The sequence below is a fragment of the Callospermophilus lateralis genome, chromosome 4 (genome assembly GCF_048772815.1).
Source record: "Callospermophilus lateralis isolate mCalLat2 chromosome 4, mCalLat2.hap1, whole genome shotgun sequence".
NCBI classification, from domain to species: Eukaryota; Metazoa; Chordata; class Mammalia; order Rodentia; family Sciuridae; genus Callospermophilus; species Callospermophilus lateralis.
In genome coordinates this window covers 147,373,873-147,392,483 of record NC_135308.1, presented here as the reverse complement: position 1 = coordinate 147,392,483, position 18,611 = coordinate 147,373,873, and the positions used below count along the sequence as shown (strand labels likewise).

General features: G+C 34.7%; 1 protein-coding gene across 3 annotated transcripts in view; it reads right to left on the bottom strand.

Annotated features, from left to right (window-relative positions):
- Positions 1-6,025: 6,025 nt before the first annotated feature.
- Positions 6,026-18,611, bottom strand: part of Actr6 (actin related protein 6) — a 25,161-nt gene continuing 12,575 nt past the window's right edge. For all 3 annotated transcript variants that reach the window (XM_076855001.1, XM_076855002.1, XM_076855003.1), the window contains 5 exons: positions 17,610-17,708; positions 17,422-17,500; positions 14,517-14,688; positions 13,055-13,193; positions 6,026-9,729 (listed from right to left, as the gene is read on the bottom strand). In XM_076855001.1, the coding sequence (XP_076711116.1) occupies positions 9,600-9,729; positions 13,055-13,193; positions 14,517-14,688; positions 17,422-17,500; positions 17,610-17,708 (619 nt within the window). In that variant the 3' untranslated portion in view covers positions 6,026-9,599. The remainder of the gene's footprint in view (positions 9,730-13,054; positions 13,194-14,516; positions 14,689-17,421; positions 17,501-17,609; positions 17,709-18,611) is intronic.

Sequence of the window (18,611 nt, the reverse complement as noted above, 5' to 3'; positions counted from 1 at the left end):
ACCATGCTGGCTGTTTTATTGCTTTTTGATGTTTATCTCTTATTCAGTAAATCACATTATATCATTATAAAATGTTGTTGACTCTTTAAAATTTTAAATGATCTCTGTGCTGTATGTTGTATGCTCTTTTCACCCATACTGAAACTTATTACTTAAAATGCTTGTGTTGATTCACAATGTTTCTGACATCTAGGATTTACCCATTCATTCATTCATTCATTCACTAAGCATTTTTAATATCTATATTTGTCAAACACCAAATATTTTTTAAAAAAAGGTAGGTCCTGCTTCCAATTTACTCACATTCTAATGTTTAAAGTGATTGCCACATAGATGTTCAATTAATGTTTGTCCAATAAATTCAGTGAAAAATAAATGAGAGACAGCCATATAAAACAATCATAAAATACAATAGGAATAGGGTTGGGGATATAGCTCAATGGTAAAGCACTTGCCTAGCATGCTTAATACCCTGGGTTTGATCCCAGCACTGAAAAAATATGTATGGTGTATATGATTTAGGGATATATTCAAGTCAGAGGAGATTATGAAAGCCTGGAAGAGAATTATCTGATCTAGTTTGAGGGATTTAGACTCTGCTTGTGGAAGAGATAATGCCTTAAAGAATTAGGAAGAGTTAGCTAAGCCAAAGAAGTGAAGAAGAGCATATGCCAGACAGAAGGGATAATGTGAACAAAACTAGGTGAGCAGAAGGAACTACAGCTAAGGGCTGGCAGGAAGTGAAACTAGAAAGAGAGAGCTCATGAATGGGTCTCATTTGGCAACCAAGGAACCCATTAGGCAATCAAGGAGGTATTGAAAGTTATTTTTAAGAAAGCGATATGACCAGATTACATTTAGATAGAGCAGGCTAGCAGCCATGTGGAGAATGGGTTGGCAGTGGGAGTGGAGGAAGTATTAGGAGACTACTGCCAGTGAGAAGTGATGTGGGCCTGTTACTGTGGCAGAGGCAAGAGATGAAGAGGAGGGGACAGGTTTGAGGACTATTCAGGAGGTAAAATGGGGAGTGCTTGATTCCATCTGGGGGTTAGGAGGAAAGCTGACTCACAAATTTTTGACTTTCACAGGGCAAGGTCCATAGTTTTAGTACTTGAGAGGCTGAGGTGGGAGGATACTTGAGAAAAGCCAGGGAAACAGAGCAAGGACTTTGTTTCAATAAACAAACACTTAGGTTTTTAAGTCAGGTGACTACCAACAATTCAGGGAGAAAAATAGAGAAAGAGAACATGTTTAGGGAGATGATTAAATGTGTTTGGGGCTTTTGATTTAATATATGTGTGGGACATTCTGGTTAAGATTTTCAGAAGGACAACTAGATGTATAATTTTGAAGTTCAAGGGAGAGATATACGCTAAAAATAAATAATTGGAAGTCATGGACCTGTGGGTGGAAATTGAGGTCATCTATTGTCTATTAAGTAAAATAAAAGGTCCAAGGATAAAATTTTAAGGGACACCAATAGTCAAAGTGGGAGCAAAGAGAAACCTATGAATGACAGAAAAGAAATGCTAAGAAGAGAATGAGAAGTTATGCCCATAAAGTCAAGGAAATGAAACATTTTAGGATGGAGGGTCCTATGTAGCTGGTGATCAGGACTGCCACTGACTATCTGGAGCCAATTAGTAAAAGCTGTTTTAGGAGCTGGATAGGCAAAAGTCAGGTTGTAGTGAGATGAACAGGAATGAATGGACCATGAAGAATAGGTATACGAGAAAGAGAAGAGAGGAACTGGGCAATAACTGAGGTAATGCTAGGGCAAGGGAGAGATTTTAGAATATTGTTCTGCTGGAGGAAGGAATCAGAAGAAAGGGGACATTGAAGGAAAAAAGAGATGGCTGATGGAGCCAGGTCCTGGAAGAGGCAGAAGGAAGTGAGTTCAAGGGCGTGAGATCAAGTGTTTTCCTAGAACAGGAGGAGCGATATTGGAATAAAGGTGGTAGTGTATGTAGATGTAAATGAGTAAGTATGTCCAGGGATAGGAAGTTGAGAGAGATCATTAAGTGCTGACTTCACTGACTCCATCTTCCTTGAAGAAGTAGGAGGAGACTATGTTGCCATATTCTATACAACATAGTTGTAATATAGTCTCCTGAGAGGATTGGGGGAAAGCATTGAATGATGACATGAGAAGGGGATGGTTAGAGGAAGGATTACATGGTTAGAGGAAGGATTGGAATAGATAGGAAAGGAATTGAGAAAAGACTAATACATGGATTGATGAGTAATTCTGAGTATCTGGATTAAGTAGGAGATTACAAATTTTAAGTGGTGCCAATCAGACAGAAGATTTTTCTCAGCAGCAATTATTTACTTGAAAATGGAACCAGAATAGGTGGCTTAGCATATTGATCAGGAGATTCTGTTTTGCTTTGTCAGGTGTTGTTACAGAAGGATAAGAATACAAGAGAATTGAAGACACGTTAATGAGACAGTGTTTCAGATGTTGAGATATGTCTGAATTGAATGAGAAAGAAGAGATACAAAGAAAAGTGGCACATCAAGGTTTTATGTTCTGAGATTATAAGGCATTGACAGAACTAAAGACAGTAAAGCATCATACTAAAAACTGCAAGTCCTGCAAGGTGACAAACCTGGTTTCAGATCCCAGTTCAACAAGTTGCTAGTCATGTGGTCTAAACTTTTCTTTACTGTAAGGTATGGATGATAATGCCTACATATTTATATCTTAGAGTAATGAATATTTAATGAAAAAATTAATGAAATCTTGGCACATGATAAGCATTCACTGTCAGCTATTATTATTTTAAGGTAGTAGATTTTGAATAGAGTTGATTACAGGGGTTTAACTTTTCAGAGTATCGTCATTCCAAGGTATTACAATAGGTGTATTTAGGTAAAGGCTGTTATGGTGAAAATAAATATGGTAAACAAAACAAAACAAAACAAAAAACTGGTATTAACAGGCTTTAGGATGCCTAGTTGAGAATTGATTTGGTGTGAGGAGGCTAAGTTTTCTTTATCAGCATAGGGAGAGTGACTGTTGACCATGGGTCAACACAGCTCAGAGAGCAGTGCAAAAGAATTCGGATTCTTTGTGGTTTGAACATGCCTCTAGTTTATTAACCATGTCACTTTAATTCTTTATGTGTACCTCTTTCAACTAGAACTGTAGATTCTTCTCCCCTACTTGGAGTTATTTTCAAGATGAAATTTTTAAAAAGTATATAAAGTAAGAAAGAGTATGTTTTGCTTAAGTATAGACCATTTTGTAAAGAAACAGTACTATCATTCTGGAGCAAAGAAAGTATGAGCATAGGTATTATTACTACACTTTGAAAAAAAAATTAAGTGCAGTCTAAGGCCAATTTGGATAAGTACAATTTTAGTTGTCATTTTTTAAACCCACTTCTCCAACTTTAACTTTTTTCTTAAGGTTTCACATTTTGTCAGCCCATGACAAACAAGGAGTTTGAAAAACTAAAGGGAAGAACAATTCAATAGCTTCACCAGATGGCTCTTGAACTTAATAGTAACTCCAGCATCTCTTTGAAACAAACAAACAAATTAATTAAAAACACCATCCAGGGCTAGGGTTGTAGCTCAGTGATAGACTGCTTGCCTCATAAGCATGAGGTACTGGGTTCAATCCTCAGCACCACATAAAATAAATAAATAAAATAAAGATATTTTAAAAAATACAAATAGCCAGCACGGTGGCTCACACCTGTAATCTTAGCAGCTCAGGAGGCTGAGACAAGAGGATCACAAGTTCAAAGCCAGCCTTGCAACTTAGTCCCTAAGCACCCTACCAAGACCCTGACTCAAAAATAAAAAAAAAATAAAAAGGGCTGGGGATGGGGCTGAAGTTATACCTCAATGGTAGAGCACTTGCCTAGCATGTGTGAGGCACTGGGTTTGACTCTCAGCACCACATGAAAATAAATAAGATAAAGTTATTGTGTCCATCTATAATGTATATATGTATATATATGTTACAGGCTGGGGATGTGGCTCAGTGGTAAAGCGCCTCAGGATTCAGTCCCCAGTACCCACTCCCTGCAAAAAAAACACCATCCAGAAGCTTTAAATTAACATTTCTGGTTCAACAAACTACAAGTAATTTGTAAATATCAACAGTTCTCTGGTGGTTTCTTTTCAAATTGCCATACTTACATTGCAGACAAAGGATAGCTGTAAGTATTTAAACATGATTATGTTTAAAATGTCAATAATTTTAACATTTAAAACATGTTATTAATGTTCATTTTTAACTTTTAAAAGGAATACAAGTTAGTCTTCATGTATGCTCTTTCACTTAATTATTATGCTGCTAAAATTGCTTGCTAAAGGTACTATTAGCAGTGCAGTGACTCAGGAGGCTAAGGCAGGAGGACTGCAAGTTCAAGGCCAGTCTTGGTAATTTAGGGAGACCCTGTCTCTAAATAAAAGATAAAAAGGGAAGGTGAGGGCTGGGGTTGTGGCTCAGTGGTAGAACACTTTCCTAGCAGAAGTGAAGCACTGGGTTCGATCCTCAGCACCATATAAAAAAATAAACAAATAAAATAAAGGTATTGTGTCCATCTATAACTAAGAATATTTTTTTTAAAAAAAGGACTGGTGACGTGATGTAGCTCAGTGGTAGAGTGGCTCTGGATTTAATCCCAGTTTTTTTTAAGTGCTATTATTAGGGATTTAGTATAGTTAATTTCCTTAGAATTTTTTTCTCACAGGAGAACATTTCATACATGAGCCTTCTAAAGAAAACCTGCACTCTTAACTTTCATTAAGATATTATTTTTAAGCTACTGTGTTAGGCTGCTATATAACTCAAGTCACTTGAAATCCAATAGAAATAGGGAAAAGATGTATAAAGAAGATTAAAGAGACTACAAATTTAAAACCCCAAAATACTTAAAATAGGTGGGTGTGTAACTCAGTAGTAGAGCACTTGCCTAGTACACAGTCTTTTCATTGTTAATTTTGAGACAGTGTTTTGCTAAGTTGCTTAGGGCCTTGCTAAATTACTGAGGCTGGCCTCAAATTTGAGATCCTCCTGCCTCAGCTTCTGGAATCACTGGGATTAAAGATATAAGCCACCATGCCCAGCTATTTTCCAAACCTTATGAATAAACAATTAAGACATAATATTCAGATTTTTTTTTTACACTGAGATACACCCCCAATTTTTATTTTGTATTTTGAGACAGGGTCTTACTAATTTGCTGAGGCTGGCTTTGAACTTGCAATCCTCCTGCTGCTCAGCCTCCTGTGCTACCGGGATTACAGGTGTATGCCACCATGCCCAGCTTAAATATTTAAAATAAGAGCATTAAGTATTAAATAAAATTTTAAAATAAGAGTATTAAGCTAGATTACTTCTTTTTCTTCCCATTTAAAAAAGAAATTTAAAAAAGCAGAACAATTCTATGACACTAGAAAAGAATTGCCCTTATCTGTGTAAGGTTATTTCTGGAGTTGGGAAGGATATTCATATATTTCCAGTGGAAGAACTGAGTGACTCAAGAGACAAGGAAAACACTGGAAACATGCAGTAGACTATCTTCAATAGAACAGTGAGAAGTCTCCTTATTAGGATAGTTGCCATCATCTTAATGTGCAGCATGAATCAAATGGGGAATTGCTAGGGAATCACTATGAACGATGGCCACGTTGACAAAAGCTTTAAGGATATTAACATATCCTTGGATCTGCTGCTCAAAAGATTAAAACCTTAGGCAAATATCTATCCTTTGAGTCTGTTGTTTTAATTTCTAAAATAAAAATATACATGCATAGATTTGTATTTATAAGATTAGACCAGACAATATCAAAGGGGTCTTCCAATACCCTGTTGCATATCAGTCTGTCTGTGAATGGTAGGCTAATTGAGGAAAGTATATGATGTTGTGATGAGAGTAACTGTTATAGACCTAGATCTACTAATTATTTGGGTTTAAAGAGAAATTATTATCAGGTGAGTGCTATAAATTATGGTAAAATAAAATCTAAAAACAGTATAATAACTCCAAGTTTTTCAGCATGTGTAAATATTTTATTATTAAGTTGAATGACAATTCTTGCAACACTTTCTAATGGAGCTTATTTTGAGATGGGTGTGTCTATATCTATAGATACATATATATACTATTAAACTTGTTTACAAAGGATAATTGACTTTTATTTTTGTATACATATTTGCTTAAAATCAGTGAATTTCTAGGCCAGGTTCTGGTAACTAGAGGAAGTATATTGTCTAGATCCAAGGTATGTTGCAAACATAGTCTGAAATGGGAAATAACATCTTTCTGAAGAAAGGGGCTTAGAAATTCTAATCCAGCAAATTTAGGTGTTTCCTTTCGGTGGTAGCTGGGCTGATTGATACTTGGCTGCTAGGTCACCACTTACAGGCATAGCCATAAAAACAGGGTACAGACTTCTAAAACAAAATGGAATCCATTTCATGTCATGCTACAGGTTTCACAATTCAAATCATCTGTACTCAAAGGTAAACTTGCAAAATCTTTGGAAGATGCATTCACTGTCAAAAATGGGAACACTGCCATTGATAAGCCAACAGCTATTTGGGCCTGTGTCACGTGCAAGACGCCCCGAAAGACTGTTTTGGTATTAGGTCACAGAGAATAATGTGTGGATCCATGTTCAAGTAGATTCCTTTCTGTTTCTAGTTGTTGTTCAATTTTTCTGGCTATGATATAAAGAACTGAGTTTTCCTTGATAGTATAAGGCGGTTTGTGATTTTCCATCTTGACCCTGTTGCTCTCTTCCCAACAGCCAGTGCCTCTCTAGTTCTTCCTCTAACCCACTAGGGCTTAAGGTACAACCTTTACTCCACTCACCCCACGCAGCCATCATTGGCTGACACATGACTCCACTATAGAAAGGATAATTAACTTCTATTAAATGTTTTTGAAGATTCTCAGGCATTAATTTCTAAGGAGAAATTCCTAACCCAGCAACTACTTGCCACCTAGTGGTCACCTAGTGACAGCTCCATAAATTACAGTTATTAGACTTAAAAAGAATTCAATTCCTAAGGATACTGGCCATTCAATTTTAGGTTAAACATTTTGGGGAGAACTTATACACAAAGCATTTTTTTTTCCCTTTCCAGTCCAATTACTTGAACAGTTTACCTTTTATAGAACATTCATACATTTTCATGACAAGTCTGATTCATAATGCTTGAGACTTAAACATCTTCGATGCTTCAAAAGTTCAGGTATGACAGATTCTTTGCTTGACCAAACTTAAGTCAGGCTCCTAAACTTCTTTAGCCCACCTATGTACTTTCTTGTAAAGAAGTTTTAACAAAGAACATTAAGTCAGTTTAACAGGAGAACTTCTCACCCTCTGCATCTGATCAGGTTTCTCATCCTCCATCACCCCCTCGGTAATGTCTCATCACCCTGGCTTGTCTTCAGCAAAAATCCTGTTAGTCTGTTAGCAGACTCTTTTACTTCTGAAGTTTCTTCACAGTAACTTTCCATCCATTGACCCTGTCTTAGTCCATTTTGTGCTATAACAGAATGCCTGAGACTGGGTAATTTATAAAGAATGGATTTATTTATTAGAGTTCTGGAGGCTAAGAGATTCAAGGTTGAGGGGCCCGCATCTGGTCAGGGCCTTCATGTTGCATCAGCCAATGGCAGCAGACAGAAGGGCAAGAGAACCTGCATGTAGGGGCAAATTCCATTTTTTTTTTTTTTTTTTTTTTTGGGTACTGGTGATTGAACCAGAGGCACTTTACCACTAACTATATTCCTTTTTACTTTTTATTTTGAGACAGTCTCACTAAGTTTCTGAGGGCTTTGCTAAGTTTCTAAGGCTGGCTCTGAACTTGCAATCCTGTCTAAGCCTCCTAAATCACTGGGCTAGAATTGATAATTTTAAAAGGTATTTGGGGGCTGACGTGTAGCTCAGTGGTACAGCACTTGACTAACATGCCCAAGGTCCTAAATTTGATCCCTTGCTGCAAAAAAAAAAAAAAAAAAAAAAAGCTGTTTTGATAAGATTATTCCATATTCTCAGCAGTGTATAACAGGAGATGTTGGGCTGGGGTATGTTTGGAGAATGTGGCTTGAAGAATAACCCAGTTCCTCACAGGAAAAACATCTAAATTGGTAATGATAGTTTCTGCCTGTTCAGGATGAGGTTGTGGCAAATCAAGAGAACTACTTTCAATGGGGGTTTACCTTTTTTATCTCCAATCATATCACCTAGAAATTTTAGCAGTTATATTATTTGGTTGAAGAAAGTATTATGCTGCCAGCATTTTCTTGTTACATTATCTATAAATTATATGCTAATAACCAACATCACACAAACATAATCACTTTGCAACTCTGTAATGATAACCAGACTCGGTCTAGGAATTACTGGGACCAGACCCTAACCCAATAGAATCCAAAATATGACTGGAGTAGACAGCTCTTTCACCCTACCCAACATCCATGTTTTCACCTCAATATTTCGGGAAAGAATTGTTTTTAAACATCTGAGTAGGGCTCTCCATCAAAGCCCCTCAAACCATAGAACTGACATATAATCCCAGGTAAGGGTAAACAGACTGCTAGGCATTTGACTCATGAGCACAATGGCATAATATTAAAAAAATAAAAGAGCTGAGATATTTTGATGGTAGGACTCTAGAAGGTCTGACTCTCAGCTTCTATAACCTAGATTCCTAAAGTTACCCTAGTTTTATCCTTCCTAAGGCTGTTGGCCCAGCTTTTGCTTAGATTTTACAAACTATCTTCTGTTCTGATAACTTTTGTCTTGCTGAAGTTAACCCAAGGAAGTTTCTTCTGCTTGTAGTCTAAAAAGCCTGTGTGATCCATTCACTACTGAGTCAGCCGTTTCCTTAAACTGGAAAGCTGTACTTTTACTCTGGTGGTGATGAGCTCAAATGCAGGGCCTTAGGCATGCTGGGCAAGTGGTCTACTAGTGAGCTACACTCCCAGTCCTAGAAAAGCTATAGCCTTAACATGTTAATGTTTACTGTGGATGATACTAAAGAAATTTTTAAAACAAAACACATTTCTTCCAGAATAATAGTGACCAAAAAACCTTCAGTAACTGGCTTTAGTCTCCACTTTTTCAAACATACTTTAAGTAAAAAATGATTATATATACATATATTAGTCCTCTTTATTCTGTATAAATAAGATTACAACTTTTAAATAAAATGCTTAGTTCTAAGAACCAGAGAACTAAAATATGTAAACATTTTGGCTAATGCCAAGTCAAAGTCACACAAAACTACCTTTTAATAAAAACAGAGTGGGGAGACAGTTATGACTGTGTTTTCACCTATGAAGAACTCAACTGCATTCACTCTTTCATCTCCTAAGGATATTTTCAGAAACAGCATAAACATTGTTATGGCAGTCTAGCTCCGAAGTGAAAACATGGGCTGAGTTACAGCTTACTACAATGACCCACCTAAGACTCTTTGAAAATTAGCCACAGATTGAAATATTTACATAAGTTCAAGACTTTGTTCAACAATGAAACATTAACACAGGTCCTTAAGCGCCTTTAAAAACAACAAACTTTTTCAGTTTCAACCAATCAAGGCTTTCATTCAGAAATGTTTCTTAAATATCAAATTTCTCTTCACAGACACTGTGTCCGTTTTCTTCATAATCTTCTCTTGTAACCACCATATCTTCAAAATCGTCATTTTCTGATATCAATTTTCCACCTTCCCAGGCATAAGTAATAGGGCTGAAAATAAAGGTTAAAAAAAAAATGAACCCAGATGATTTTACAGAAATCAACTGATGATTTACGGACATGAACAACTGAAAGCTTCAGACATTAATTACCAACTAAAATATTTCAAGTTCTAGCCAAATGAACTTAAAAGGAAAATCATTCAAGGTGTAGAAATAAGCAAAAGTTTCACATCAGTTAATTCAAAAGGCAAGGAATCTTGATTACAAACCACTGTAAAATAGTGAGGTTTCTACCCCTCAGTGCTGTGGTACATGCCTGTAATCTCAGAAACTCAGGCAGCAGAGGCAAGAAGATCTCAAGTTCAAAAAACAAAATTAAAAATAAAATAAAAATTTAAAAGGGCTGGGAATGTGGCTCAGTAGTAAAGCGCCTCATGGTTCAATCCCCAGTAACACCACACACCCAGGGGGGATGGGCTAAGGTTATGGGTCAGTGGCAGAGCACTTGCCTAGCCTGTGTAGGCACTGGGTTTGATTCTCAGCACCACATATGAATAAATTAATAAATAAAATAAAGTTCCATTGACAATTTAAAAAATATTTTTTAAAAATGGGAGGGGGAGTTCTCCAATTCCCCTGATTTATCAACTCTCTACTTTGATAAAAATATAAGCTAAAAGATAACTAAAAGGAAAAACAATGTCATAATTGAGTCTAAGTTCTGTTTGTGACAAAGATATGTCACCTAATTAATTCTCATAGCAACTCATGAAAGCTATTATAACTCTACTTTATTTAGAAAGGTTAAATCTGGAATTAGGATTTAGCCTGGATCTAGGATTTAACTCAGAATTTTCACAGTCTGTTCTTTTGCTGGCATATTTTGTTGCAGCAATAATAAACGATATATTTAAAAACACTGCATGATAAACAATTACATGCTAGGACATACACAATAGGTCAAAATTAGAGCAGATAAGATATTTAAGTTTGACTTTGCTATCTGCAACAAAAGTTATACTCTGTGTTATGACTCAATACTATTTCTACTTTTCTTCTCTCCCAATTTAAGGAGTTTCAAATCTGAAAATGGTAAAGAAAAAAGCTAAGCAAAAAATATTCTCTATATTCTATTTATTACATTTCCTAACCTTTTATAAAAACAGATTTACATATATCTCTTTTACTTATATTTTTATGAAAGATATATATGTGTATACATACATAATAGATGCACAATCAAGATTTATTGAATGAAAAAATAAAAGCTGGGGCTGGGGTTGTGGCTCTGTGGTAGAGCGCTCACTTAGTATGTGTGAGGCGCTAGGTTCGAGCCTCAGCATAACATAAAAATAAATAAATAAAATAAAGGCATTGTGTCCAAATACAACTAAAAAAATATTTTTAAAAAAAGAATAAAAGCTATTTCTGTGGATCCCCTGGCCTGTGATGTGTTTATGTAGGATGAAAAAATAATATTCTGTGGGGCATGGTGGCACATGCTTATAATATCAGCAATTTGGGAGGCTGAGCAGAACCAACCTTAGTAACTTAGTATGACTCTGTCTCAAAATACAAAAATGACTGGGGATGTAGCTCAGTGGTAAGTACCCCTGGGTTTAATCCCCAGTACCCCCCACCCACACCACAAATGCAATATGGTTCACATTCTAAAGAGTATACAAATATTATTATTGAAAAAAATCATTCCAGTATTTAACAACAGTTTATTCCTTTATTATCTATAAAAGAAAATGATCTAATGAGGGTCTTCTGTTAACTGCCATCAACTTTGAAAAGTTTTTCTTTAGATTTAAACAAAATTCTAAAATCAACTAGAGTTAGGTATGTGGGGTTTTGTTTGCAACTCTGCTACTAACACTAACGGTGGATTATTTAGACATATCTTTGGTAAGTAACTCCTAGTTACTGCTATTGTTGAATAAAAAGCCTTTGTTTATTTATAATATAAGAACAGTGAACAAGATAGCCTGTAAACCCACGCTATGGCTCTAAAATTCTACCTTAATTTTTTTACTGCTAAAGTGGAAATGACAGTATCTCTCTTTCTCATAAACAGAGTAGGAGGTAACATAAAACAATTTTAAATTAAAAAAAGACTAGTTCAAATATAAAAGTTCATTGAAAACATTTAGAATTTTTAAATATTCCATAAAACTTACAAATTGATATAACTTAATGGTTCAATTCTTAGAATTTCTTTTTTCGGGGGCAGTATACTGGAGATTGAACTCAGGGGCACTGAACCACTGAGCTATATCCTCAGCCCTTTTTTGTATTTTATTTAGAGACAGGGTCTCACTGAGTTGCTTAGCACCTGGCCATTGCTGATGTTGGCTTTGAAACCATAATCCCCCTGCCTCAGCTTTCTGAGCCACTAGGATTACAGGCAAGTGCCACTGACAATTTCTATTCTTGATAGAAACTGTCAAGAAATGACATCTCGGGCTGGGGTTGTGGCTAAGTGGTAGAGTGCTCACCTGGCACAGACAAGACCCTGGGTTCAATCCTCAGCACCACATAAAAATAAATAATCTGGTTATTATTAAATAAAGGTATTGTGTCCAACTACAACTAAAAAATAAATTTAAAATTAATTAATTAATTGATTGATTAATGATATTGTATCCAACTACAATTAAAAAATAAATATTTTTTTAAAAAAAGGAAAAAAAAAGAAATGACATCTCAGATAATCCAATAAATGATAATTCAATTTCTTTGCCTATAAAAATCTCTTAAGGGGGCTGGGGATGTGGCTCAAGCGGTAGCACGCTCGCCTGGCATGCGTGCGGCCCGGGTTTGATCCTCAGCACCACATACAAACAAAGATGCTGTATCTGCCAATAACTGAAAAATAAATACTAAAAAAATTCTTTCTCTCTCCTCTCTCACTCTCTCTTTAAAATAAATAAATAAATAAATAAAAATAAAAATCTCTTAGGAATAAGGACTGATTTACCATATGAATTGGTCTAATGTTAGTTGTGCATCTGTTATGTACAAACATGATGGCTGATATTTTATACTTCATTTCATTTTTTTATATTTATTTTTTAGTTGCAGTCGGACACAATAACTTTTATTTATTTATTTTATATGTGGTGCTGAGGATCGAACCAGGGCCTTGCACGTGCTAGGCGAACGCTTTACTGCTGAGCCACAACCCCAGCCCTTCATTTCGTTTAATTCACTAAAATGGTTTATCATTTTAATTTTTGAGATAAGAAAATGAAGATCCAACAAGTGAAATGCCAAGGTGGTAAAACCAGATTTTAAACTCAAGTCTCCTATATACCACCTTACCTACCAGATGACATCCATGCTTTATTTCTATATAAACCAACACTTACTTTTCAGGCAGCACAACAGAAACATCATAATCTGTGGGAGTGAGACATCGAACTTCTGAATAAACTCGATCCCTAAATCCTGGGAAGAGGGAATTTCCTCCTGTCAAGACAATGTTCTTAAAAAAATGTGGCTGCATTTCTTTAAAGGAAAAAAGAAAGAAGGAAAAAAATGCATTAGAAAATCTGTTCACTTAACTTTCTGGAAAGACATGGATGAGGGTTTAGGTAAGATGTGATTAAGGTTTAGAGTTATTAATTGAGAACTATACAATTTTTCAGTTTATACAAACAGTATAAACTCACAGATCTATAAAAGAAAAGGCTAAAGTTAGGAGGGTAACTACTGGCTACTAATTCACATGCAAGCTATACAAATGAGTATCATCCTACCACAGACATTTGATAATTATAATTCTTCCTCCCCATAATCCTTCCTCCACTGTAGAATGAAAAGGTCTTTCATGAAATTTTATTTATTTTTCTTTGGGGGGGCGGTATCCCAGGGATTGAATTCGGGGGCACTCAACCACTGAGCCACATCCCCAGCCCTTTTCATGAAATTTTAAACTTGAAGCCCAAATTTCCAAAGTAAGATATATTTATTCTTCAACACTTTACTTTTGAAAAAAAAAAAAAAACCCATAATCTATGACAACATTTAAAGAAAGGATCTAAGTGTGAGTGTTCATTAGTTGTACCATGGCAAACATTAATCGCCATAAGGTTAGTCAGTATTAAAAGTCTACAAAAGCATCACTGGGAAATCCCATCCAATGTTTCTATTCACCAAAAAAAGGAGTTTCCTTATATTAACAAACAGAATTTCATGAGATAACATTAAAGCAGTATAGAACAAAATGTTGTATATGGCATGATAGTATTTTTATACAAAATGTGAAATTAATTAAAAAAACATGAAATAAATGCAAAGGTGATAGCTTTATGACTTTTTCTTTCTCTCTTTTTAATGCAAGGAAAGCATACTACATGTGCTAAATTTTTTCTAATGCCTAGGTGGTTCCTTATGAAATAGAAAAATAGAAAAGTACTCAAACTCTGGAACATTATTTACTTAAATGATGCTTTAGGAGAACCCACAAATCACAGCAAAGTACAATAATCCAATCTCATTAAAACCAATCTTACATCTAAGTCCAAATATAATAGAATAAGTCAGTTCCATCAATAGCTAAAAATCACTAAATTGTGAAAATATAAATTTCTATTCTGTGTTGATTAGGGCTAAATTAAATAGACCATGACTTTACCCAAAAAAAAAAAAAATTTATAATCCAAAACAAATCAGTTAAGAATTATTTAAGCACATTATGGGATCTGGAAGTCTATATAAATAAAACAGATGCCATTTACTTAAAATTATTTAGAAAAACAGTGATCATATAGCTTATTGTTTTGAAAATTATCATTATTCTTCAATATTTTACTGTAATTTTCGATGTACCTTCAGGTAAGTTTTGAATTGAATAGACAATAGCTTCTGGAATTCCCATTTCTTGGATGCCTATATCAGAAGGATTAAAGAGTATTTCTGGAACAGCAAATCTCTCGTTGGCCAGACGAAGAATTTGTTCTCCAGATTTATATTTTCCACTCAACACCATCTCTTCCCTTGGCTTAAAGAAAAGTAAGATAAAAAGTTTAAGTTATATTACCTAGTTCACATGACTAAAAATAATAATAGGTATATGAATATATTAACTATGTTCTTGGAAGTTTCAGAATTCTCAAAAACTATAAAAATCTAGCCTTACATCCTGTGGCCAAAACTATATAAATAAAACATTACTGACTCTAATATGCCTATTCCCCATATGATAATCTAGCAGTTTTATTCCCTACATTCTAAAAAAGAAACAAAAGAAGAGCATAGAAGAAGAAACTTCATAATCTACCTACACTGATCCAAATTTCTAGAGAAGAAGGAACATAAAGACTTTACTATGTCTTATGTTCCTATTACCATCTACTTTCTTTTTTTTTAAAAAAATATATTTTTGTTTTAGTTGTATATGGACACAATGCCTTTATTTTTTGTTTATTTTTATGTGGTGCCAGGGATCAAACCCAGTGCCTCACACATGCTAGGCAAGCATTCTACCACTGAGCCACAACCCCAGCCCACCATCTACTTTCATTACCCTACTTTAGATTTGATGTTTATTAAGACATATGGTTTCATTCTATTAGGATTTCTTCTTTTCCTTACACACATTAAAAAAAAAAAAACCCACCACCCTAAATCTTTACATATCTTTATTATTTATTTGCTCTATCAAAAATCAGTTTCCAGGGCTGGGGTTGTGGCTCAGTGGTAGGGTGCTCACCTGGCACAGGTGAGGCACTGGGTTTGATCCTCAGTACCACATAAAAATAAATAAATAAAAATAAAGGCATTGTATCCACCTACAACTAATTTTTTTAAAAAAATCAGTTTCCAACTGATTTAAGTAAATACATGGTTTTTATTCTTGAAATTATAATGCCAACATTATATGAGGCCAGTTTTCCTTGCTGATTTCTGACTTGTGTTTCGCCTCAATAATCTGGCCAAAAAATACACACACACACACACACACATATACACAAAAGTTTCAGGTATGCTAAGTACTAATAATTACATAAAATTCAAGTATGCATCAACCAACCCAATGACAATAAGTTAATACTTCCCTTTTTTGAAATTTATCATTCACATACATAATCTTTTACTTCTTATTTATGTGTACCTAAACAACATAAATTATTATTCTGTATTGGCTAAGTACATACTGCTTTCTAAAACCTGTTTTCTATTAAACATCATGTTTCTGAGATTTGTCCATGCTGATCATTTGCTCTACTTCATTTTCACGAATGCTTATTATTTTATAAAATATATAAAAAATTTATTCTCCTGTTAATAGATATTTAGGCTGATCCCAATTTTTCAGTAAAATATGTTATATGCATATCATTATAAATGTCTCCCTTTCTTTTTTTTTTTTTTTCAGTACTGGGAACTAAAATCAGGGTCTCATGTATACTAAGTGAGCACTCAACCACTAAGCTAAAAAAATACGCAGACATTTCTCTCTTTCTTTCTTTCTTTTTTTTTTTTTTTTTGCTGTTATCAGTTCCCATTTCTTTCCTAAGGATTTTTAAATTTCCAACAGTCCTTATCAAGCAAGCAACTAGAAAGGCAAACTTCACATTTAACTGAATACAGACCTGACATTACCTAAGCTGATCAAAGGTAAGGAAAAATTACTTCATTGTGACAGCTAAGACAAACTGCTTCTCAAAACTTTGAAAGTGCATTATATTTTGCCCTTTTCAATCTGATCATGTTGGATAAACATTAATAAAATTCAGCACTGGGTAAACTATGTCAATAATTTTTACAATAGGGGTTGAGGATGTGGCTCAGTGGTAGAGGGCTTGTCTAGCATGCACAAGGCCCAGGGTTCAATCCCCAGTATTACCTAATTAATTAATTAATTAATTAATTAACTTTACAACATGAAAATTACCAGTTTCTAAGTAACTTAATTATTTTTGGAGGGTGTTGGTCTTTACTAGGGATTGAACCCTATGGCCTTACACATGATAGGCAAGCACTCCACCACTAAGACATATCTCCAGAGCCCACTTTTTAAAAATTGTTTATTTCAAGACAGGGTCTTGCTAAGTTATCCAGGCTGGCCTCAAACTTCTTCTTCAGTCCCTGAGTAGCTGGGAATATAGGCATGTACCATAAATTAACTCTTCTTAAACAGAGAAAGATTAACCATAATATAGGTAATGATCTACAGATTTGTCCCATATGCTATCATTTGGCTGATAGTTCTTTTCTTTTTTTTTAATATTTATTTTTTAGTTGTAGTTGTACACAATACCTTTATTTTATTTATTTATTTTTATGTGGTGTTGAGGATTGAACCCAGGGCCTCATGCATGCTAGGCGAGCATGCTACCGCTGAGCCACAACCCCAACCCCAGTTCTTCTTAGTGAGAAATTTACTAATCCAATCTGTATACTCATGCCTGGAGAAATGGCAACCAGAAAAGCTGTCATCAACAACTGTGTTAAGCTCTGTCAATCCCAGCTAGATGTGAAAGGCTTTTCAAACCTGACTGAAGTGGGTCACTTGAAGAAACAACACTGATAATTTTTTTTGGGGGGGGTGGTTTCTGGGGATTGAACTCAAGGTGCTTTACCACTGAGCTACATCCCCCAACCCTTTTTAAGACAGGGCCTCGCTAAGTTGCTGAGGCTAGCCTAGAACTTTCAATCCTCCTGCCTCAGCTTCCTGAGCTGCTGAGTTTACAGGTATGTGCCACATGCCTGGCACAATTTTTTCAATTACCTTACAAAAGCCCTTCTTAATTGTACTGAAGTCAGGCAAAACATAGTCTATCATTACTGTATTTTCTTCTCCTTTCAACCTGTAAAAAGAAATGATTTGTGAAATATTTTAATTATATGTAACAACATCCAAAAACCAATTTTTCAATTCTTAGATTACTAGTATACATACTTTGGATGTATACATACTTTGCAATATCCATGTCTCTGTAAAAGTCCTGAGACACATAGCATACATCTTCTTTCACTTGATTAATCACGTGTGTTTCATCCATAACGTGTAGCTGCCTAACAGAAATATATCGTAAAATTTGAAATGGAGAAAATTTGAATATAACTTACAATTATCTTTTAAAACTTTTTCCTGAAATTAAGTTTGGGATCACCAATTTTTTAAAATATTAAACTCTTGAATGTGTAAAATATTTTAAACTTTATGGAATACTCTCATTTCCATATCCTATTTAATCTCTATATTATTCCTCTATGGACAGGTTTTTAATCCAGTTTGTAGATAAACAGCGGTGTTTAATATTAAGGATTTCCCAACTAAAGAGCAAACTTTTCTCCCAACAATTCTGAATACAATATTGCCATTATGCCTTAACATTTTGCTCTTTTTTTTCTAATTGTAGAAGTTTTACCCACTAGCACACAGAATCTAGCATATAAAAGATACTTAATATTTGATATGTGAACCTAAGAAGATATAAATTTAGTGTAGTAAATAAAAAACAATAAAAAGTGGTAGGATAACCTTTGAATATTTTTCTGTGCATACAGATTTTATTATATAGTTTTATTTTTTGTTATCAAAATCAGATGAATCTGTAATATGTATGTCCCTAATGTTGGAAGTTTAGATCAGAGAAGAAGATATTTATGTTCATTAACATGGATTTTGGAGTCAGAGACCCAGGTTTGAAATACAGCTGTAGCAGCCAAGTTACTTTACTTTTTTGGGATTAAATCCCATAAATGCTAACAACTACTAAATAGAATTATAAGAAGTAAATGATTATGATAATACATATGAAGTGTTTAACATAGTCTGTGTACTTAATAAAAAATTTTCTTTCTGATTTTGTATACTAAACATCTTTATATACCACATTTCACTTTTTCTAATGTACCAATGAGAAGAAAAACTGCCAATTAAACTGACAATTCTGAGGTATTGACTATTGGAAA